The sequence below is a fragment of the Eretmochelys imbricata genome, chromosome 14, assembly GCF_965152235.1.
Source record: "Eretmochelys imbricata isolate rEreImb1 chromosome 14, rEreImb1.hap1, whole genome shotgun sequence".
Taxonomy (NCBI): Eukaryota; Metazoa; Chordata; order Testudines; family Cheloniidae; genus Eretmochelys; species Eretmochelys imbricata.
Genome location: NC_135585.1, coordinates 20,436,132 through 20,460,570, shown reverse-complemented (window position 1 = coordinate 20,460,570; position 24,439 = coordinate 20,436,132). Strand labels below are relative to the sequence as shown.

Here is a 24,439-nt window from a genome sequence, read left to right as displayed (position 1 = left end):
GCTTTGAGTCTCTCTCTGTGTGAATTGCTTTGAGAACAGACTCTGTCTTAGAATGTACTAACGCAATTAGCAGCTTGCAAGTTTCAGACATAGAGGGAGAGAAACAGTACCAAAAACCAAGAGACCTCTTAATTAGTAATACCCTGGAATTTAAACTATGGGGAATCAAACTAATTTGTGATTTTAATAAAGAACTTCTTTAATATGATCCAACAATGGACCCTCTTATTAAAACCTCAGTAGCATGTATCTCCTTGCTGCCCCTGCTGCCACAATACTAATATTGATCCACAACCTAAGTACTGGCCAATGCTTCCACCTCAGACGCTGAATGTGTGTTGGAAGGAGCAGCTTCCTCTGAGGAAGCAGAAGAGGCAGGAGTCTTCTCATCAGTATCCTCTGCTTTGATTATTCTGATGGAGTTTTCTTTCTTCGAAAGCCAGAAAGCAGGGTAGAGCGGCTCAGCAAATTCACACTCAAACTTGTGTAACAGAGTCATGGTGTCCAAGGTGACACCATAGAAGGACAAAGTGCCCTTGGGGTAGTCCAGATAGACCCCTATCCTGTTGAACGTGTCTGTTTTCAGTGGCATCTCCACATCACTGTGCCACACAGAGAACCCCTTGCCATGCCACTGGATGCTCCAGGAGAAGTTATTCCCCGAGATGCAGCTGTTGCTTTCTGACCCCTTCCGGTCAATGCTTTTGTATGTCATACCAATGTAAACGCCGGCTCCGCTTATTTCAGCCTCAAAGTAGTAGCGACCCATGTACAAGCTGTTGTCTGACAGCACCTGGCGCCAGTGCTCAAATCTTTCAGGGTGATCTGGGTAGGAGTGTTCCCAAGGCGTGGTGTTAGTCACTTTGTGGTTGTCCTCCAAGAGCCTGAGATATCTGTGGGCTGTGTCTTGGTCAAACATTAACGGGCAAGTGTCTAAATAGAAAAGAAAATTGTTACTGAAATGGCTAACGTGGCCTCTCCAGTGAACACTCTCCATGTTGTTTAGCCCAAGATATGAGCTATGGATCCTACTCCACTACTATACATAGTCCATTAGCTGAGCATCACTGGGCAACTGAATACCTTTGTATAGCCCAGGCGATTGTCACCGGGATTGAAAGAAGCTGTGGCCATGCTCATGTTTCAGCCGATAACAATTAAGACAACTGAGATACAGATAATCCAAGATAAACTACATAACCAGGTCGCTCTCTAGAAACCTCTTCCAAACTCCCATTCCCCTCTCCCCCATGAGCCTCATCTGCTTTAGAGTCATTAATTCCAATACTTACACTTGAGAAAGTCACTCCTAGTCTCTGGATCTGGAGCTGATATGCGGTGCCTGGATGGTACAAGTGCAGACACCATCGTTTTGATCCCACAGTCCTCTTCAACAACAAAAAGACAGTTAGTAGTCCCACAGACCACAGGTTGAACACTGCTGTTCTGTGGTAACAACAAACTTTCACGGATCCCTTAGACACACTCTGCAACCCACCCTGGGGTCCGCGGGCCATGGGTTGAAACCCACTGCACTGCTGTAACACAAATGACAATCAATAATAATGTCAGTGTGAAGCTGGCGTGGATGAGAATCAGGATGAGGCCCACTGAATCCTGGCCTCCTGGGACTTTGTGTAAGCAGTGAAGGGAAACATGGTGTAGAGAAGTCAAGCACAAAATGTCACCTGTGGAGCCCTCCTAGGTGGCTTGCAGAGCTACATCGGTCTCAACTATGGCTAGGGAATACGTCTGGTAAGTTACTCCAGCCTAAAAGCAGTAGAAGGGCTGAAGAGCGGATTGGGTATCTTAGTGCCTCAAACCCACGAAAAGGGCTGCGCTTAACCCCACATCTCCTCAGACATGCCTAGTCTTGGTGCCTGCCTTGCCTCTTGCACTCAAGTGTCAGGGAGTAGGGGTGAGGTGAAGCTGAGACTTATTCAGTGCAATGGTCAATGCCTGGTGCTTGATTGTATTTGTGCAACAGTGCAATAGCCTCGCAGTTCCTGCTGCACACCACCCTAGGAAGGGCACTCTTGGCTGGCGTGGCACAGTCCAGGTCATTTTTAGGGCTTTGTGATGCTTCTCTGATCAGCTAAACTCAAAACACAAGACCCACTCTGTACCCTAGGCAGCTGTTTCCTGTCCTTCCTTGCCAGGTGTTTCTCTGGCATAAACCCAATCGTACTCAAGCGTGCAGAAATGGGCGGGAGAACAAACCCAGAGAAGAACAGAATCAAACTGCAAAGCAACCGGTGGAGATGAGAGCAGTCAGGGCTGCAGGTCAGTGCCAATAAAAGTAAAGTCCTTCATTCAGGGAGAGTCAATAAACAGCAAGACAGAAAACAGGAGAGGCGAGACTATAAGAAATCAGCAACAGCTATCACATTGTACCTACTAAAGGGCAGGACTGAAATCACGGGGCAATGGGAGAAGCAATAGCTTGAGATGACAGAGGTAAATTTCTATGCATGGGCTAGGATGGGTGTGTCACCAGCTCTATGCTATTACTAGTATGAAAGGAATCTCCATGTGACTAGTAAAGCTGGCTTTCTGGCTGCTTTGCACTGCCAGAGATAGATAGATCATGGAGGTTTCAGAGTAACAGCCGTGTTAGTCTGTATTCGCAAAAACAAAAGGAGTACTTGTGGCACCTTAGAGACTAACCAATTTATTTGAGCATAAGCTTTCGTGAGCTACAGCTCACTGCATTGGACGCATACTGTGGAAACTGCAGAAGACATTATATACACAGAGACCATGTATTGTTTCCTGGTCTCTGTGTATATAATGTCTTCTGCAGTTTCCACAGTATGCATCCGATGAAGTGAGCTGTAGCTCACGAAAGCTTATGCTCAAATAAATTGGTTAGTCTCTAAGGTGCCACAAGTACTCCTTTTCTTTTTTAGATCATGGAGGATAATTGTGGGCAATGTTTATAGAGCATTTGGAGATCCCTGGATGGAGAGCAGTAGAGAAGGACAAAGTATTATTATTAAATTGCAGTACTCATTTATTCCAGAAAAAAACCAGATTTGCTGTAAATGCTACAACTTGTATGGAGTTAAAACCAGCTAAATCACCATGGATTCCACAGCTCCCTCCTCTGTCCATATGTTTCTCGAGGAAATAACTTCAGTCCTGAGGTGGCTGAGTTGATTCTCATCAGGAAAGAGCCTGGTTTCCTTTCTGTCACCTCCAGCTCATACCTGACTTTGTGTCAAGACTGCCAGCAAGGCAGGATTGATGCTGTGACCTCCATACATGCTCTAAGCAGGCAGAGATCGCACTAGCACCTAACAGCAAATAGCCTTTGCTTTACTGGGGAAACCAGGAGTGACTACATATAAACAAGTGGAACTGACTCAGCTGATAATGTTAATGCATGGGAGGGCGAGGAATTCAGCTGGATTGTGTCAGACTCATATTGCTTATCAGATTTCTATTGTGGACTAAAAAGGCATTTGGATAGCAACCTAGGTAATATCCAGACCTTTTCACACAGTAAATCATTAACTGCTGATTGAGGTGGATTGATCATTTGAAAGAAAGAGTGGGACAAAGTTAAATAGTGAGGGGAGGGGGCAATACCTGGAATGTTTCTACATTCTGCTTGCTCTCTTTTCTAATCACAGTATTGTGCTTACATAGAAACATCACCCCCAACACACACACCCCTTAATCATCCCACTTTTCCCGCATGCTTGGACATCCAGTAAAATCGCAATCTCTACATCCCAATCTGTTACCATAGGAATCAGTGTGTGATGTTGCAAATCCAGCATGATGATCTCATTGCACACAGGAAGGATCGTCTGGTGGGTTTCTATTCCTGACTCTGCCACTGTGACCTTGGGATTGTCTGTTTCTGGGGGCCCGGGAAGCCTGCATTTTTTTTTTTTTTTTTTTTATTTTACAAGGCCTTACTTTATTGAAAGAGGATAAGAAGACACTACCACAGGGCAGGTTCAAGGTGGAAGCACAGCAGAGGGCATTTCTGACAGTAGCAGAGCACAGTTCCTTGCAAAGCACTGGTGAAATAGGGCAAGGCTCTGAGTGCAGACAGAACAGAGACTGCCTTGGAGAGTCTGTGTAAAAAATGCTGATGGGTGTGCTGTACACCTTAACCAGAGGGAGAATCCAAAACCCCCTGGAGCAGGAGTAGCTGAACATCATGGCTTGGAGACAAAGCAAGAGTTCAAGAAAACACAACCAGGATGCCAGGACAGGAACATACACCCACAAGCAAGGATTAGAACAGAGCTTCCTTATTTTGCAGAGAGTCTAATGGAACAGTATGAAGGTAGAGATTAAATATTGCAGAGAATCTGTACAGAGCATCAGACAGTAACAGGGGATGAGGGATTAGTATAAAATGGTACTGAAGTAGAACACCGAGAGCTACTCAAATGCACTGTATGGTGTATTCAAAATAGAAGAGTCTGCCAAAGATGGTCCAAAGACATTTGGCCCTTCAGAGCCCAGGACCGGCTTAGGAGGACAGTCCACGCATGGCACAGAGAAGCATCATAGAATCATGGAATATCAGGGTTGGAAGGGACCTCAGGAGGTCATCTAGTCCAACCCCCTGCTCAAAGCAGGACCAATCCCCAACTAAATCATCCCAGCCAGGGCTTTGTCAAGCCTGACCTTAAAAGCTTCTAAGGAAGGAGATTCCACCACCTCCCTAGGTAATGCATTCTAGTGTTTCACCACCCTCCTAGTGAAAAAGTTTTTCCTAATAGCCAACCTAAACCTCCCCCACTGCAACTTGAGACCATTACTCCTTGTTCTGTCATCAGCTACCACTGAGAACAGTCTAAAGCCATCCTGTTTGGAACCCCCTTTCAGGTAGTTGAAAGCAGCTATCAAATCCCCCCTCATTCTTCTCTTCCCCAGACTAAACAATCCCAGTTCCCTCAGCCTCTCCTCATAAGTCATGTGTTCCAGTCCCCTAATCATTTTTGTTGCCCTCCGCTGGACTCTTTCCAATTTTTCCACATCCTTCTTGTAGTGTGGGGTCCAAAACTGGACACAGTACTCCAGATGAGGCCTCACCAATGTTGAATAGAGGGGAATGATTATGTCCCTCGATCTGCTGGCAATGCCCCTACGTATACATCCCAAAATGCCATTGGCCTTCTTGGCAACAAGGGCACACTGTTGACTCATATCCAGCTTCTCGTCCACTGTAACCCCTAAGTCCTTTTCTGCAGAACTGCTGCCAAGCCATTCGGTCCCTAGTCTGTAGCGGTGCATGGGGTTCTTCCGTCCTAAGTGCAGGGCTCTGCACTTGTCCTTGTTGAACCTCATCAGATTTCTTTTGGCCCAATCCTCTAATTTGTCTAGGTCCCTCTGTATCCTATCCCTACCCTCCAGCGTATCTACCTCTCCTCCCAGTTTAGTGTCATCTGCAAACTTGCTGAGGGTGTAATCCGCACCATCCTCCAGATCATTTATGAAGATGTTGAACAAAACCAGCCCGAGGACTGACCCTTGGGGCACTCCACTTGATACCGGCTGCCAACTAGACATGGAGCCATTGATCACTACCCGTTAAGCCCGACAATCTAGCCAACTTTCTATCCACCTTATAGACCATTCATCCAGCCCATACTTCTTTAACTTGCTGGCAAGAATACTGTGGGAGACGGTGTCAAAAGTTTGCTAAAGTCAAGGAACAACACGTCCACCGCTTTCCCCTCATCCACAGAGCCAGTTATCTCGTCATAGAAGGCAATTAGATTAGTCAGGCATGACCTTCCCTTGGTGAATCCATGCTGACTGTTCCTGATCACTTTCCTCTCCTCTAAGTGCTTCAGAATTGATTCCTTGAGGACCTGCTCCATGATTTTTCCAGAGACTGAGGTGAGGCTGACTGGTCTGTAGTTCCCAGGATCCTCCTTCTTCCCTTTTTTAAAGATGGGCACTACATTAGCCTTTTTCCAGTCGTCCAGGACGTCCCCGGATCGCCATGAGTTTTCAAAGATAATGGCCAATGGCTCTGCAATCATATCCGCCAACTCCTTTAGCACTCTTGGATGCAGTGCATCCGGCCTCATGGACTTGTGCTCGTCCAGCTTTTCTAAATAGTCCCGAACCACTTCTTTCTCCACAGAGGGCTTGTCACCTCCTCCCCATGCTGTGCTGCCCAGTGCAGTAGTCTGGGAGCTGACCTTGTTCGTGAAGACAGAGGCAAAAAACCATTGAGTACATTAGCTTTTTCCACATCCTCTGTCACGAGGTTGCCTCCATCATTCAGTAAGGGGCCCACACTTTCCTTGACTTTCTTCTTGTTGCTAACATATCTGAAGAAATCCTTCTTGTTACTCGTAACATCTCTTGCTAGCTGCAACTCCAGGTGTGATTTGGCCTTCCTAATTTCACTCCTGCATCCCCGAGCAATATTTTTATACTCTTCCCTGGTCATTTGTCCAATCTTCCACTTCTTGTAAGCTTTTTTTTGTGTGTTCAAGATCAGCAAGGATTTCACTGTTAAGCCAAGCTGGTCGCCTGCCATATTTACTATTCTTTCTACACATCAGGATGGTTTGTCCCTGTAACCTCAATAAAGATTCTTTAAAATACAGCCAGCTCTCCTGGACTCCTTTCCCCCTCATGTTATTCTCTCAGGGGATCCTGCCAATCAGTTCCCTGAGGGAGTCAAAGTCTGCTTTTCTGAAGTCCAGGGTCCGTATTCTGCTGCTCTCCTTTCTTCCCTGTGCCAGGATCCTGAACTCAACCATCTCATGGTCACTGCCTCCCAGGTTTCCATCCACTTTAGCTTCCCTACTAATTCTTCCCGGTTTGTGAGCAGCAGGTCAAGAAGAGCTCTGCCCCTAGTTGGTTCCTCCAGCACTTGCACCAGGAAATTGTCCCCTACCCTTTCCAAAAACCTCTTGGATTGTCTGTGCACCGCTGTATTGCTCTCCCAGCAGATATCAGGGTGATTGAAGTCTCCCATGAGAACCAGGGCCTGCGATCTAGTAACTTCCGTGAGTTGCCGGAAGAAAGCCTCGTCCACTTCATCCCCCTGGTCCGGTGGTCTATAGCAGACTCCCACCACGAAATCACCCTTGTTGCTCAGACTTCTAAACTTAATCCTGAGACACTCAGGTTTTTCTGCAGTTTCATACTTGAGCTCTGAGCAGTCATACTGCTCCCTTACATACAGTGCTACTCCCCCACCTTTTCTGCCCTGCCTGTCCTTCCTGAACAGTTCATAACCATCCATGACAGTACTCCAGTCATGTGAGTTATCCCACCAAGTCTCTGTTATTCCAATCACATCATAATTCCTTGACTGTGCCAGGACTTCCAGTTCTCCCTACTTGTTTCCCAGGCTTCTTGCATTTGTGTATAGGCACTTGAGATAACTTGCTGATCGTCCCTCTTTCTCAGTATGAGGCAGGAGCCCTGCCCTCTCGCGCGCTCCTGCTTCCTCCCGGTATCCCACTTCCCCACTTACCTGAGGGCTTTGGTCTCCTTCCCCCGGTGAACCTAGTTTAAAGCCCTCCTCACTAGGTTAGCCAGCCTGCTTGCGAAGATGCTCTTCCCTCTCTTCGTTAGGTGGAGTCCGTCTCTGCCTAGCACTCCTCCTTCTTGGAACACCATCCCATGGTCAAAGAATCCAAAGCCTTCTCTCTGACACTACCTGCGTAGCCATTCGTTGACTTCCACGATTCGACGGTCTTTACCCAGGCCTTTTCCTTCCACGGGGAGGATGGACGAGAAGACCACTTGCGCCTCAAACTCCTTTATCCTTCTTCCCAGAGCCACGTAGTCCACAGTGATCCGCTCAAGGTCATTCTTGGCAGTATCATTGGTGCCCACGTGGAGAAGCAGGAAGGGGTAGCGATCCGAGGGCTTGATGAGTCTCGGCAGTCTCTCCGTCACATCGTGAATCCTAGCTCCTGACAAGCAGCAGACTTCTCGGTTTTCCCGGTTGGGGCGGCAGATAGATGACTCAGTCCCCCTAAGGAGAGAGTCCCCGACCACCACCACCCACCTCCTTAGACTAGACACCTCCCCGTATGTGCTTCAGGTAGTGGGTTTTGGGCAGCAGGCATTTTATCAGGACCTCACTTTTGCCATCTGGTGACAGCACTAAAGTGTTCACAGAGAGAGAGAGAGAGAGAGAGAGAGAGCTCTGCAAACGTACACTTAAACAGCTGCAAGGCAGAGGATGAGACTCACCTTCCTTTGCAAACTCCTGGAGCTTTTCCTTATAGGTGGTTTGTACAAGCTGTAGCAAGAGTTCTGTTGACTCTGAGATGACCCTTCTGATCCCTGACAGTTTATCTTTGAGTCCAATATAAACACTGGGAAGCACATCATCCCCTGTGTTCTTCTTGAGCTCACAATATTCCTGCCAAAAAAAAAAAACAGTTCTGTTTAGGCTCATTTCCTCATATGTTTGGCTGATTTTGTACCAGATCCATCTCACCATGAAGTTACTAGCAAAATCCAAATTGACTTTAGTGGGAGCAGACTCTGACCCTTTCCATTCCATTGAAGCCCTGAAGAACTTAAACTCATCTGATTCTGGAACCTATATTATGGGAGATCCTTAAGATCAGGCTGAATATGAAGTTCACCAGATAAACTTTATGATTGTAAAGCTAAAGCCAAGGAACAGCAATCTCTGGACCTCACTACAAGCTTCCCTGTACTCTGAGGGCATTAGAAAAAGAAGACCAGGGTCATAAAATAATGAAGGAAACAACACACCCAGCATTTATAATGAAATTACAGTGTTGTTGGCTGTAGGCTAATAGTGCATCTCAGTCAGTTCCAGGGAGAATGAAGAGAAGTCTTAGCAACTTCTAGAGATAAAGGTGTAGGGCAAAGTTCTATCATCTTCATCCAGAGCTTTGCACAGTTTAGGCTCAAACAATGTGGCCTTTAGAGATCTGAAACATTTTCCTTCTTTAAAAACAAAGGTGAAAAAATCTCACCCTCTCTCTCCTCCTAGATTTCAGAGCACTTTAGGGCTGAGAGGCACTTTGACAATCTCAGTCTTACGCTCCACAACTCAGGGAGGGTCAATCAGTTCTGAATTTGGAGTCAGAATCTTCATTTCAGGTTACAGGAGATGCAGGCCGGTTCTAATGTTCTTAGAAGGCCTGGCACCATTTTTCAATTATAAAATAGCGCAATGCAGTCTGATTGTACTGCACACTTGACCTGAACGCCACAAACCAGACACTTATCTACAGACACACCATCCCCCAGGTCTTTATAATGGAAAGGCAGAGGTGAAAGTAAGCCGGTACGGTCCAGTACGGCGTACCGGCAAGAGCCAGTATGCCATGCCGGACTGGACCGACTTCCCCAGGCTGGTGCTTTAAAGGGCCTCAGGCTCCCCGCAGTGACAGGAGACCCAAGCCCCTTAAAAAGCCACCCGAGCCCTGCTGCCGGAGCCCCAGGGTAGTGGCAGCAGGGCTCCGGCGGTGATTTAAAGGGCCGGGAGCTCTGCTGCGGTAGTGGTGGCTGGAGCCTGGGGCCCTTTAAATCACCCCTGAGCGCTGGGGCTCCCAGCTGCCTCTGCAGCTGGTAGGTCCCGGGGTGATTTAAAGGCCCCAGGGCTCCAACTGCACCTGGGAGCCCCCGGGCTTTTAAATCTTGATTTAAAGGGCCTGGGTATTTAAAGGCCCCACCTCTTCCGGTTGAGGCCACGCCCCCCTGCTTAGGACTCCAGAGTACCAGTAAGTCCTTTAAGTTACTTTCACCCCTGTGGAAAGGCCTTGTCCTTCATGCTACCTTAAGGAACAGGATGTCACTGGTGTGGAGGGCCATCTTCTCCAGCCTGAGTTTATTCTCTTCCATGGCAGCATGCTTGTGCTCCAGATGGATCTTTATCCCATTGGCTTGATTCACCGCCACATGCTCCTTCTCCTCTAGAAATGCCAGTACATCCGAGTGGGCCATCTTGACAGCTTCCAAGAGCTCCCCAAACTGACCGGACACCAGGTTTTTCACTTCGGAAATAGAACTCTACAGGGACAAAAGCCACCGCTGTTGCCTTTTCCAACCAGCCTCGCCGTGTCGCTATTGCACCTTCCTGGCAAATGCATCAGGATGTGCAAACAGCATTTTCTAATCACTGTGGAGATGCCTCCACAGCACAAAGGCAGTGACAGCAACAGCTAATCAGCAAATCCAAACCAAGGAACTGGAACCCATGGCCTGTTTCCAGCAGATCCTGGTCTCTTCCCCTATGCCCCAACACACGGACATGCACACAACCTGAGAGCAGTTTAGGGCTCTTAGGTTTTGACTGACTAAGGATCATAGCCAGGGAAATACCTTTCTGTGACAGAAAGGTTAAGTTAATTGGACCTGTGGAACTGCTGGATGCTGTTAAAAGGGCAACCTGTAATCCCAATCAAAGTTGTAGCAGGTGGCGAGTTGACCCAGGAAGGGGATGGCATTTCTTTTCAGAACAGAGAATTGGAAGGATGAAGGAAAGCATGCCCATGTAGCACTGTGTCTTCCCTTTCATTGTGTTATGGGGTTAGATCACAGTGAACCATAGGCCTGAACCAGTTATGCATTGCCCATACATAAGAAGACCAGCTATCTCAGCACCTGGCTATGGAGGGATTTGACACCAACAACCCAACAGCAAGCCTTCTGAATGCACAGTACTGATATCCCAGTTAATCCCCATCATTTATTTATAAGTCAGCATGGAAGGATTCGATTTTTATTGGTAGGTGTCAGTAAAGATTGATTTCGCCGTACGCATGCAAACCGGCAAAAAAATATTTCCATCAACAGTAATCAAAATTCACAGACAGGCACAGGAAGAAACATTCTGCCTGAGCACGTGGCAGAGTTTGATTTGAGGATATTGACTTTGGCTATTTTGAGATGTGATGCTGACAATTTGTGTTGTAATGGTTATCAAGCTTTCATTTTTTGAATCTCAACATCCACTGTCATGAAACAATTATTGTTTGACCCTCCCCATTGACGGACACCCCCATAACTTCCCACAACTGTGAACATTTAAATGAATAAAAAATAAAAATGCTTAAAAATAAATATGAACACAGTCAGCTGAAATTATAAAATGAAAGTAAAATTCTGCCAAGCCTATTTATAGGGCTGGTGGCCAAGTTGCAAAGCACTGAGACTTACTGTGGAGAATTGGGCAGTTGGGGGGGGAGGGGGGGCTCTCAAAGTACCAACAGAGAGGGGAGAAAATCCACAGGAGTAACACCTCTGTTCCCACAATGAGCTTCCCATGCGACAAAGCACAGCACACACAGAAACGGACATGGAGGCACTTCCAATGGATAATTGAGAAGGTAACACAGTCATAGGCACCGACTCTGTGGGTGCTCCGTGGGTGCTGTTTGGTGGTGGGAGGTACGGGGGAGGAGCAGGAACGTGGCGCGCTCAGGGGAGGAGGCAGGGAAGAAGCGGGGCTGGGATTTGGGGAAGGGGTCGGAATAGGGGCAGGGAGGGGGTGGAGTTGGGGTGCGGGCTTTGGGGTAGGGGTTGGAATGGGGGCGGGGCTGGGAGCAGACGGGGGTCGAGTAGAAGTTGGGGCCTATGAACACAATGAGTAAACAAACAGGATCTCTTCTCATTATTGAAGTAGGACAGGTATTGTATGGCACAGAGGATGCAGCCCCGCCTGCACTGGGGCTGGAGCCCTGCTGCTGGAAATGGAAATAAGGCATAGCTTCAATGAATCACAGGGTAAAATTCCACCCTGATTTCTACTCAACAGTCCCTGGGGGGAAAGTACCATGTGGCCTCATGGAGAGGTTACAGGATCTCTCCAGCAGGATGGCTACAACCAGGCTGACTTGGATCCTCTCCATACTTCCTTGTAAATCAAACAAAAACCCTCATTCTCCCAGATTATCAGAGTTGAGGACCGGCTCCTCAAAGGCATTTAAGCCCCTAACTCCCATTTCTGCTCAGAGTGCCTACAAAGAGGTGAGTCAGAGCCAGTGGCTGTTGATCTGAGAATTCATCCAGAAATAGAAACTGGACTCAGACCAGCAAATTATCTCACAGGAGGTATCGACTTTCCCCTAGATTTGAAGCAGCCACCTAGAAATGAAGGGCTTCATCTCTCATTTGCCATGTCCTGAGGGTTGGTTCTGGAATTACCATGAATTGCCATGCAGAAAAGTAACATCAAAAACAGTGCTATCCGAGGAAGCAGCTGCGGAGGCTGTACCATGGAGTGAAGTCTGCGGGTTTACGTGAGTATTATGGCCCCAGCACAGGACAATTTCAAGAGGGTAACAATTAATATGATTAGTCCGCTTTTCAAACTGTTGAAACGTGACACTGCTCTTTGGAAGCCCTGTGGAGATGTGACTCACCAAAGATGCTTCACATAGGCAGCTGGATGATATCATCAAACAACAGTTCTGGGTGGATTCTCCACAACAGAAGCCGGCACAAAGCTGACCCTGCCCTGGAATACTAAATCTTTTGGCATTTGCAAGTGTTCCCTCACGAGATGAACAAAGCCACTTGGATTAAAGGCAAAGCAGCCCAAAAATCTCCCCCGCAATTCAAAAGCCTGAAATTTGGTGGAGTTTTTCAGCTTTTGACAGTCGTGCATTTTAATTGTCACGTGGCCTCTGGACCTTGTGATTCTACCCAGGCTAGGACCCCACTGTCTTTTTATAGTCACTTTTCAGGGTAATACTGCACTGGAGGGGAGTTTGAGCTGTGAAGTTGAGATGTTATCTGAGATTGTCCAAAGAATTTGGAATTCAGTATCTCAGTGTAACCCCTAAGTGAATGTTTGCTACAAGTCCCGTTCTGTGAGCAATCTGCAGAGGAAAAGAGTTAGTTACAGCCCCATGTAGGAAGCTTTAGTTGAGATGCTGCAGCTCTCTGAGCTCCCAGTTCAATCTTTGGTGTCAAGCTGTTTTTTATGTAATAGTTAGTGGGCTCGATTCTCAGTGGTGTAAATCTCTCTTTCTGAGGTATTTATCTGGTCCCCATTACCATCATGTCTGAGCACCTCACAATTTTTAACATATTACTCTTCACAACACCCAAGAGGCAGGGCAGTGCTATTCTCCCTATTGTACAGGTGGGAAATGGAGCCAGAGGGAGACTAAGTGTTTTGCCCAAGGTCACACAGGAAGACTGTGGCAGAGCAGGGAATTGGGTCTCGGGTTAGTGTCCCACCCACCCTTCCATCCAACCTGCCCCATTGACATGTTATTGTCTTGCTTCTCAGGGTTTTTAATGGAATGTGAGTAGCGGCTTGCGACCAGAGAGGGGAAAGCATGCCAGCGGCATGGAACAGGCATGGAGATGTCTGCAGATGACAGAAACATGGAGGCTTCATACACTTCACACATAAAGGAGTGTAAGACCATTATCCAGGCTACCATTAAATATCATACAACCATTTTCATTCCATTATTATGGGTTCAGTTTAATCTGAGGAGGAGAAATAACCCAAGTTCTGTCCTTACCACTATAGACTGTGTATTATTCTGCAGCTTGACAATTGCGTTTTCAGTGGACTTCAGTTTCCAGTCGTACTCTGCTTGAGTCTGCAGAAGTTCTCTCTGTGAATGGATGAAGCAGGTGTTAACAATCCACTCTCTCAGTGACCAAACAGGATAGCAGAGAGAGGGTTTTATGAAACTCTATAGCTGATTTTTGGTACCCAAAGCAGCCAGCTGGAACCCGCTCCACTTCCCACAGACAAGAGCAATCCACAGACTCACAACACTCTGGACATTTTTATTAGCTTCTGTCTGATCTGGGGAGTGTGTCATTTTTTCCAGCAACACAATAAATTAGAAAATTCTGTCTCTGCAGCTCCTGCTACCTTTAGCGGCTGGGAAAGCCTATGACAGCAACAGAAACAGCAAATAAAACATCCTTGGTCACACATGGCTGCAGTAAATAAGCCCTAAGAAGGTCAGTCATCCAGAGCAGTGGAAGGGATATGTCAGAATCCAGATCAATGAGTGGGGAAAATACAAGAGGAAAGGGTCTGGGTTTTGCCTTGATCTTTCATACAAAGACTAGGAACAGATGGAATGGTTAACAAACGTAAAACCAATCCCTCCAGCCCACCCAAATCTTGGAACATTTCTAGACCCAAATTTGAAGTAAAAATTTTCAAGGTTCTGAAAAAAGTTTCCCTCTCACTTCTAGGGTCTGAGTCTGCTCTCATTTATACTGGTTTTCACTCCATTAACTCCATAGGGCGCCTATGTGACTTGGAGCCAGAGGTCCCAGTTTCAAAAGTGACTCATGGTCAGGTTTTGAAAGATATTCAGAAACCTAAAGGGGCAGATAGGTTTAGTGGAATTTTCAAAAGCACCCAGGCACCAAACTCCCACTGAAATCCCCCCAAACAGCTATCTGCATCTTTAGGCCCCTAGATACCTTTTAAAATTGGGCCCTAAGTCACTTTTGCAAATTGGACTTGGGCTCCTGAATCCCATAGGTGCTTTAGAAAATTTTACCCATGACAAAAAGACCAGAGTATTAACATGAAATGGCCCGTTTGATTCTCACATATCATGCCAAAGCCGGGTTGTTGGGGGGCGGGGAGGGGACAGGTTATAGGCACAACTGGAATTCCCATTATAAAGCATACAGCATTGAGAGACGCTGCTGGCTCATTTTAAACCAGGAAATCTTTAGTCCATTCACAGATAAATCAACAGCATTTTTAAACAAACCTTCTCGAGCAGGTACTGGCAACAGAAACCTGCTCCTGGAATGGAGCCCGTTTCCGCCCCCAGCTGGGAGTGGAAGGGAAGGTAAACACAAGCTGCAAAGGGCACAGATTTGTATCTCGCTCAGTATAGGAAGAAGAAATGCACCTATATACTTCCCAAACCAGTCTTTCACTGCTACACAGTACACAGTGGTGCACTCTAGGGTCAAATCCTGGAGCCTTTACTCAGTCCTTACAAAGACAGTGGGCTCGACTCACCCCTCCCTGGGTTTTACTCCTTTGTGATTCTGTTGAGCCCAATTCTGAGCTCAGAATCAGAACAGTAGTGATTCATATCCTCTTGGCACAGGGGGAAGTAGTGACACACGGTCTCAGGCCCTGGGGAATCAGGCCCATTGGTATTAATGAGGTTACTCCTGCTTTACACCAACGTGAGTGGTGGTTTTGACAGGGTAGAACCTGAGTAAAGACTTGAGGATTTGGCCCACAGCCAGGGACAACAAATCCCTCTTTGATATAAAGTACAAGTAACTCATTAATGAAACCAAGAGCCCTACACAGGCTACAAATCAGACAAGACCTAGGGCTCCTCTCCCTTATCACAGCTTCAATCAGGAGCAAACCCACTCATGCCAAATCCTAGTGTAAGAGTAAGACGAGTGTATAACGGTTGTGAGTGAGAAGGCCCTGGGCCCCACTCTGCCTCTATGCCCCTCTGCATCCTGGATCACTCTTCCCCAATGAACACCAATAAATACCAGGCAGTGACACACCTCATTGTCCTTCCTGGCTGCCTCACAGGTGAGCAAGTTGTGCCCCTTGTGCTCTTCGGCCAGGCACTCCTCACAGACACACACCAGGTCAGTCTGGCAGAACCACCCCAAGTGGCCTTTGTGAATCTCACAGGTCTGCAGATCAATGTCCTTCGCGGGGTCCATCAGCTTGTGGCTCCGCAGCTTGCTGTTCTCCAGGTGAGGCCGGAGGTGGTCCTCGCAGTAATTCACCATGCAAGTCAAGCAGGACTTCACTGCCAGGACCTTCTGGGCCATGCAGAAGTCACACAGGATCTCTTGCCCATCCTCCAGACCGTTCCCCTGCTCCAGAAGGCCAGGCTGGCCCGTTGCCATCTCAGAGCCATGTACAATCAAACTGCCCTGCAGGTCAGGTCCTGGGCTAGTGGCTTCTGGGCTTTCATGGCCACTCAACTCTTCACTCTCAGTTTTCTCACCTGGGAAGCCATTGCCCTCACAGACCTGGTGCCCTTTTGCCTTAGGGACAGGGTCACCTAGTACCAATTCCTGGGGCAGCCTGTCTGGAGCAGTGGGGCCACAGTCAGCCATTTCTGAGTTCCTCTGCCTTCCAAGGTATGCACACTGTAACTGCACAGCAAAGGGGGAATGAAAGAAAGTGACACACCTGAACTCACCCAACTGCCTGCAGCTGTTAACTCTTTCCAGCCCCTTTCAGGAAGTAGGAGTGCAACCAGAGCCAAGAAGCAAACCCCGAGTGAGTTTGTTCTGTGAATGACAGGTTGTGTGAGCTGTAGATAAATGCTGCTCCTTAAAAGCTGTCAATCTTGTCACTGTCCCTCTGTCTCAAATCTACAACCTTCCACCCGGACTTGCTGTCCTCTGTACTTCCAGCTACAGTTGGCTGGAAAGTTGTTTTTTTCCTCCCAAACGGAAAATTTCAAATTTTCATCAGGAACCAAGAAAAATTCAGCTGAAAACTACTGAAAATAAACAAAAAATTGGTTTTGGGGTTTCCAACAAAAAATCAAAAATTGTCAAGGAAAGGAGACCCTTTCTGCAGAATTTTTCATTTTTGTCACATACCCAGATTCCCAATGAAAAAAAGTTTTGATGAAAAATTTTCAACCAGCCCTCCCTGTAGCCTGACGAAATGTACTATTAATAGTGAGCCAAACCCTCATGTTCTTCCACGGCACACCTGTTGAACGGTCTAAATCTTGATGCCCTGATGAGTTTTTTATTCAAATGGAATTGTGACTGAGCCAGGACTGACTACAATCTGAGTGAGACTGCCAGGACTTGGCCCATTAGTTATATTTAATACTTATAGGTAGGCACGCTTTTCATCTTGCAACAACCACTGAGCTAGTTCTCTCTGAGAGGCTGAGTTATGGGGCAGAGATTATTTAAATCCACATGCCCTTTGGAAACTTTCTGCACAAAATATTAGCTCATGTTCTTCATTTTGGCTTTTAGCCCCTCCTTTGCTCATGGGAAACACAGCCGATACAGTTTAAGTTCCCAGTTTTATCATGTGAGCACTGAAGGAATTTGCTGCACTAAATGCAGCTTTTCTCCTGCGTTCCCCTTCCTCTGTTCAGAAAGGCAAGGCTGAAAAAAGTGAAACTGGTTCTTCCAGTGGATGGTGGAGTTGTGAAATAAGAGAACTTCCACTCAGGTGCCATCCCTTTTTTGGCATCGAGGAAGAAGAAGGTGATAGGCATCTTTGGTGACTCCAGGATGGTTTGCATCATGCCTCTATATCTGAGGCAAAATGATTTAGGGGTTTGGGGAGGTTACCCTTTTGCTATTGTAAAAGACTCGTAGACTTTAAGGTCAGAAGAGACCATCATGATCATCTCGTTTGACCTGCATATTGCAGGCCACAGCACCTCACCAGTGCCGGGTTTACAATGGCACCAGTGGCACCATGGAGCCAGGCCCATGCTCAGAAGGGGCCCCGGCCTGCTCTGCTTGCACTGTGCCCCAAGACCCTGCCAGCCCGCTGGCTCCCCCCCACCCACCCACCCACCATTTGCTCCTCTTGGTCTGCCCGCCGGCCAGCCAAGGGCTCCTCTCCACCCCCTTGCCCCACCCGCCAGCTCCTCTCTGCTTCCTGGCCGGACCCCAGTGCACCTCCGGCTCCAGGCAGTCTCTGCTTCCCACCACCTGTGGGGCCCCACCTGTCTCCCCGGAGCTGAGCCGCCTGGGACTGATGCAGAAGCCTGGCCAGTCTTGCCCAGAGGGGAGGGCAGTGGGGGGAGGGGGCCCCTCCAGGCAAGTAGGTCCTGACGGAGCCCTGGCTGCATTGTCAGCTCAGCCTGGCAAACACAGTAGCCTCCCAGCAGTGAGTGCGTCTGGCAGGCAGGGCATGGGGGAGGGGGTCTCTGGAGGGCCTTGGGGAGTGGGTGCTTGGCTGTGAGAGGGCGGGGAAGATCTCCGTGTGTTGGGGCACTAAGTAGTGGGGGTTCTGTGTGGGGTGCTGGGCAGTTGTGCTGTGCAGGGTACTGTGCATTTGTGGCAGGGTCTGGGAGGGTGCTCGGCATAGCAGGTCCAGGGGGACTTTGGCCATAGGGAATCGGGGGGGGGGGGGTGTTCCAGTGTTGGGCAGGGGTCTGTGTGGCACAGCATGAGCCCACTCCCAAGGGGAAGGGGCATGCTGGCAGCACAGGGCCAGGAGGGCCATTGTGCATCTGGCAACTGCCAATTTGTAAATAGTGCTAAGATATAATATGATGCCTTTCATAGTGGCTTGTAAATATTTTATATTAAACTTATACACAGGGATCATTCATCCATCACCAACATGCAGCCACCTCTTGGGCATAGGCGCCAACATTCCAACCCCTTCCCCAAAGTCCCTGCCCCAACTCCCTCCCCTCCTGCCCCCATTCCAACCCTTTCCCCATATCCCCGCCCTGGCCCCGCCTCTTCCCTGCCTCCTCCCCTGAGCGCGCCATGTTCCTGGCCAAGAAGGCCAATGGCATTTTGGGATGTATAAGTAGGGGCATAGCGAGCAGATTGAGGGACGTGATCGTCCCCCTCTATTCGACATTGGTGAGGCCTCATCTGGAGTACTGTGTCCAGTTTTGGGCCCCACACTACAAGAAGGATGTGGATAAATTGGAAAGAGTCCAGCGAAGGGCAACAAAAATTATTAGCGGTCTGGAACACATGACTTATGAGGAGAGGCTGAGGGAACTGGGATTGTTTAGTCTGCAGAAGAGAAGTATGAGGGGGGATTTGATAGCTGCTTTCAACTACCTGAGAGGTGGTTCCAGAGAGGATGGTTCTAGACTATTCTCAGTGGTAGAAGAGGACAGGACAAGGAGTAATGGTCTCAAGTTGCAGTGGGGGAGGTTTAGGTTGGATATTAGGAAAAACTTTTTCACTAGGAGGGTGGTGAAACACTGGAATGCGTTGCCTAGGGAGGTGGTGGAATCTCCTTCCTTAGAAGTTTTTAAGGTCAGGCTTGACAAAGCCCTGGCTGGGATGATTTAAGTGGGGATGGGTCCTGCTTTTGAGCAGGGGGTTGGACTAGATGACCTCCTGAGGTCCCTTCCAACCCTGATATTCTATGATTCTATGATTCCTGCTCCTTCCCCCACACCCCAGCTTGCTACAGCTGTTTGGCAGCGGCAAGCACTGGGAGGTAGGCGGAGGAGCGGGGACTCGGCGCACTCAGGGGAGGAGGCGGAGATGAGGTGGGGCAGGGGGGCAGGGAGCTTGGCTGCCAGTGGGTGCAGAGCACCCACTAAATTTTCCCCGTGGGTGCTCCAACCCCGGAGCACCCACAGAGTCGGCACCTATGCTCTTGGGTGAAGCACAGCAGCTGTTTAACAGCTGCAGGCCAAGCCCTGGTCTACACTAGGACTTTAGGTCGAATTTAGCAGCATTAAATCGATGTAAACCTGCACCCGTCCACACGATGAAGCCCTTTATTTCGACTTAAAGGGCTCTTAAAATCGATTTCCTTACTCCACCCCGACAAGTGGATTAGTGCTTAAATCGGCCTTGCTGGCTCGAATTTGGGGTACTGTGGACACAATTCGACAGTATTGGCCTCTGGGAGCTATCCCAGAGTGCTCCATTTTGACCGCTCTGGACAGCACTCTCAACTCAGATGCACTGGCCAGGTAGACAGGAAAAGAACCGCGAACTTTTGAATCTCATTTCCTGTTTGGCCAGCGCGGCAAGCTGCAGGTGACCATGCAGAGCTCTTCAGCAGAGGTGACCATGATGGAGTCCCAGAATCACAAAAGAGCTCCAGCATGGACCGAACAGGAGGTACGGGATCTGATCACTGTATGGGGAGAGGAATCCGTGCTATCGGAACTCCGTTCCAGTTTTCGAAATGCCAAAACCTTTGTCAAAATCTCCCAGGGCATGAAGGACAGAGGCCATAACAGGGACCTGAAGCAGTGCCGCGTGAAACTGAAGGAGCTGAGGCAAGCCTACCAGAAAACCAGAGAGGCGAACGGCCGCTCCGGGGCAGAGCCCCAAACATGCCGCTTCTATGATGAGCTGCATGCCATTTTAGGGGGTTCAGCCACCACTACCCCAGCCGTGTTGTTTGACTCCTTCAATGGAGATGGAGGCAATATGGAAGCAGGTTTTGGGGACGAAGAAGACGATGATGATGATGAGGTTGTAGATAGCTCACAGCAAGCAAGCGGAGAAACTGGTTTTCCCGACAGCCAGGAACTGTTTCTCACCCTGGACCTGGAGCCAGTACCCCCCGAACCCACCCAAGGCTGCCTCCTGGACCCAGCAGGCGGAGAAGGGACCTCTGGTGAGTGTACCTTTTAAAATACTATACATGGTTTAAAAGCAAGCATGTAAAAGGATTACTTTCCCCTGGCATTCGCAGCTCTCCTGGATATATTCCCAAAGCCTTTGCAAAAGGTTTCTGGGGAGGGCAGCCTTATTGCGTCCTTCATGGTAGGACACTTTACCACTCCAGACCAGTAACACGTACTCGGGAATCATTGTACAACAAAGCATTGCAGTGTATGTTTGCTGGCGTTCAAACAACATCTGTTCTTTATCTCTCTGTGTTATCCTCAGGAGAGTGAGATATAATTCATGGTCACCTGGTTGAAATAGAGTTCTTTTCTTCAGGGGACACTCAGAGGAGCCCATTCCTGCTGGGCTGTTTGCCTGTGGCTAAACAGAAATGTTCCCCGCTGTTAGCCACAGGGAGGGGGGAGGGTTGAGGGGGTAGCCACGCGGTGGGGGGAGGCAAAATGCGACCTTGTAACGAAAGCACATGTGCTATGTATGTAATGTTAACAGCAAGGTTTACCCTGAAAGAGTGTAGCCACTGTTTTATAAAATGTGTCTTTTTAAATACCGCTGTCCCTTTTTTTTTCTCCACCAGCTGCATGTGTTTCAATGATCACAAGATCGTCTCCTTCCCAGAGGCTAGTGAAGATTAGGAACAAAAAAAAAAATGCACTCGAGATGAAATGTTCTCCGAGCTCATGTTGTCCTCCCACACTGACAGAGCACAGACGAATGCGTGGAGGCAAATAATGTCAGAGTGCAGGAAAGCACAGAATGACCGGGAGGAGAGGTGGCGGGCTGAAGAGAGTAAGTGGCGGGCTGAAGAGAGGGCTGAAGCTCAACTGTGGCCGCAGCATGATGAGAGGAGGCAGGATTCAATGCTGAGGCTGCTGGAGGACCAAACCAGTATGCTCCAGTGTATGGTTGAACTGCAGCAAAGGCAGCTGGAGCACAGACTGCCACTACAGCCCCTGTGTAACCAACCGCCCTCCTCCCCAAGTTCCATAGCCTCCACACCCAGACGCCCAAGAACGCGGTGGGGGGGCCACCGGCCAACCAGCCACAGAGGATTGCCCAAAAAAAAGAAGGCTGGCATTCAATAAATTTTAAAGTTGTAAACTTTTAAAGTGCTGTGTGGCATTTTCCTTCCCTCCTCCACCACCCCTCCTGAGCTACCTTGGTAGTCATCCCCCTATTTGTGTGATGAATGAATAAAGAATGCATGAATGTGAAGCAACAATGACTTTATTGCCTCTGCAAGCGGTGATCGAAGGGAGGAGGGGAGGGTGGTTAGCTTACAGGGAAGTAGAGTGAACCAAGGGGCGGGGGGTTTCATCAAGGAGAAACAAACAGAACTTTCACACCGTAGCCTGGCCAGTCATGAAACTGGTTTTCAAAGCTTCTCTGATGCGTACCGCGCCCTCCTGTGCTCTTCTAACTGCCCTGGTGTCTGGCTGCGCGTAACCAGCAGCCAGGCGATTTGCCTCAACCTCCCACCCCGCCATAAACATCTCCCCCTTACTCTCACAGATATTGTGGAGACACAGCAAGCAGTAATAACAGTGGGAATATTGGTTTCGCTGAGGTCTAAGCGAGTCAGTAAACTGCACCAGCGCGCCTTTAAACGTCCAAATGCACATTCTACCACCATTCTGCACTTGCTCAGCCTGTAGTTGAACAGCGCCTGACTACTGTCCAGGCTGCCTGTGTACGGCTTCATGAGCCATGGCATTAAGGGGTAGGCTGGGTCCCCAAGGATACATATAGGCATTTCAACATCCCCAACAGTTATTTTCTGGTCTGGGAATAAAGTCCCTTCCTGCAGCTTTTGAAACAGACCAGAGTTCCTGAAGATGCGAGCGTCAGGTACCTTTCCCGGCCATCCCACGTTGATGTTGGTGAAACGTCCCTTGTGATCCACCAGAGCTTGCAGCACTATTGAAAAGTACCCCTTGCGGTTTATGTACTCGGCGGCTTGGTGCTCCGGTGCCAAGATAGGGATATGGGTTCCATCTATGGCCCCACCACAGTTAGGGAATCCCATTGCAGCAAAGCCATCCACTATGACCTGCACATTTCCCAGGGTCACTACCCTTGATATCAGCAGATCTTTGATTGCGTGGGCTACTTGCATCACAGCAGCCCCAACAGTAGATTTGCCCACTCCAAATGGATTCCCAACTGACCGGTAGCTGTCTGGCGTTGCAAGCTTCCACAGGGCTATCGCCACTCGCTTCTCGACTGTGAGGGATGCTCTCATCTTGGTATTCATGCGCTTCAGGGCAGGGGAAAGCAAGTCACAAAGTTCCATGAAAGTGCCCTTACGCATGCGAAAGTTTCGCAGCCACTGGGAATCGTCCCAGACCTGCAACACTATGCAGTCCCACCAGTCTGTGCTTGTTTCCCGAGCCCAGAATCGGCGTTCCACAGCATGAACCTGCCCCATTAGCACCATGATGCATGCATTGGCAGGGCCCATGCTTTCAGAGAAATCTGTGTCCATGTCCTGATCACTCACGTGACCGCGCTGACGTCGCCTCCTCGCCCGGTATCGCTTTGCCTGGTTCTGGTGCTGCATACACTGCTGGATAATGCGTGTGGTGTTTAATGTGCTCCTAATTGCCAAAGTGAGCTGAGCGGCCTCCATGCTTGCCTTGGTATGGCGTCCGCACAGAAAAAAGGCGCGGAACGATTGTCTGCTGTTGCTCTGATGGAGGGAGGGGCGACTGACGACACGGCTTACAGGGTTGGCTTCAGGGAGCTAAAATCAACAAAGGGGGTGGCTTTACATCAAGGAGTATTTCAGGCAGGACTTCACGGAGGGTTCCAATAAGAAATGGTGCACCTAAGTTATTGTTCTTATTGGAACAAGGTGGTTAGCCTGGCCTCTGATTGATACATGGCTAGATTTACCTCGCTGCACCTTCTCTGTGAGTGACTGCAGTGTGACCTAGAGGAATGAGTCCCTAGACAGGGGAGGAGGCAAATGAGTACAAAACAAATCTGGTCTATTTCTTGTTTTGATCCACTCCATCTATCTTTTACATCTTTGGCTGGCAGCAGACGGTGCAGAAGGACTGCATGCCATCCACATCTCATGGCTGCTCGGCAGAAGATGGTACAGTACGACTGCTAGCCATCGTCATCTCTTGCCTGCCCGGCAGAAGATGGTACAGTACGACTGCTAGCAATCCGTATTGCCTGCCTGCTCACCATAAGACGGTTCAATAGGACTGACTGCAGGACTAAAGAGAATGACCTGGTCAAGTCACTCCAAATTTAGTCCCTGCGCCCATGTCTGCCCAGGCGCTCCCTGCCGACGTGGCCAGGAGCACCTCGGACATGACGAGGACGGCTACCAGTCGTACTGTACCGTCTGCTGCCACAAGGCAATGGGTTGCTGCTGCTGTGTAGCAATGCAGTACCACGTCTGCCAGCACCCAGGAGACATACGGTGACGGTTACCTGAGCGGGCTCCATGCTTGCCGTGGTATGGCGTCTGCCCAGGTAACTCAGGAAAAAAGGCGCGAAACGATTGTCTGCCCTTGCTTTCACGGAGGGAGGGAGGGAACGGGGGCCTGACGATATGTACCCAGAACCACCCGCGACAATGTTTTAGCCCCATCAGGCATTGGGATCTCAACCCAGAATTCCAATGGGCAGCGGAGACTGCGGGAACTGTGGGATAGCTATCCACAGTGCAACACTCCAGAAGTCGACTCTAGCCTCAGTAGTGTGGAAGCGCTCCGCCGAGTTAATGCACTTAATGCACTTAGAGCATTTTCTGTGGGGACACACACACTCGAATATATAAAACCGATTTCTAAAAAACCGACTTCTATAAATTCGACCTTATTCCGTAGTATAGACATACCCTAAGACAGGAAGGGATGAAGAATATTGAATCCTATGGAAACTTCCCTAGGCATTCCAGGAAGGAAGAATGTAGCTACCCGAGCTGGAATCTGGCTGAGATACTGGGGTTAACAACATTTCTACTCCTGAGAAATGTGCCATGGGGCTGGGGCCCGGTCCTGCCAAAGTGTGTCCAAATATGCAATACCTACCGATGGCTGAACTCCTCAAGGGATAGGTTAGATTAGAAACAGAGGGGCCTTAGGAGAGTATGAAAACCAGGCATAGCTGTGCCCTTAATGGGGACCTCCCACCTACCCCTACATGGGCACAGCTATGGATTTCCCCCGGCCCT

The 24,439-nt window shown here is 48.8% G+C and overlaps 1 protein-coding gene across 1 annotated transcript; it reads right to left on the bottom strand.

Moving 5' to 3' along the window:
* Positions 1-295: 295 nt before the first annotated feature.
* Positions 296-16,032, bottom strand: TRIM16 (tripartite motif containing 16). The gene is made up of 6 exons (XM_077833730.1): positions 15,466-16,032; positions 13,467-13,562; positions 9,763-9,996; positions 8,197-8,368; positions 1,293-1,388; positions 296-933 (listed from the first exon to the last, which is right to left on the bottom strand). Exons 1-6 carry the CDS (start codon positions 16,030-16,032, stop codon positions 296-298), a joined length of 1,803 nt encoding a protein of 600 aa, XP_077689856.1.
* Positions 16,033-24,439: the final 8,407 nt, after the last annotated feature.

What these genes read in the sequence shown, in the direction of transcription:
- TRIM16 (XM_077833730.1), bottom strand. Translation starts at nt 16,032, where the DNA reads ATGGCTGACTGTGGCCCCACTGCTCCAGACAGGCTGCCCCAGGAATTG. An exon ending in CAGCCAGGAAGGACAATGAG is followed by an intron (nt 13,563 to 15,465) that starts GTGTGTCACTGC and finishes ATCCATTCACAG; the next exon opens with AGAGAACTTCTGCAGACTCA. An exon ending in TAGGAGTGACTTTCTCAAGT is followed by an intron (nt 934 to 1,292) that starts GTAAGTATTGGA and finishes TTTTCTATTTAG; the next exon opens with ACACTTGCCCGTTAATGTTT.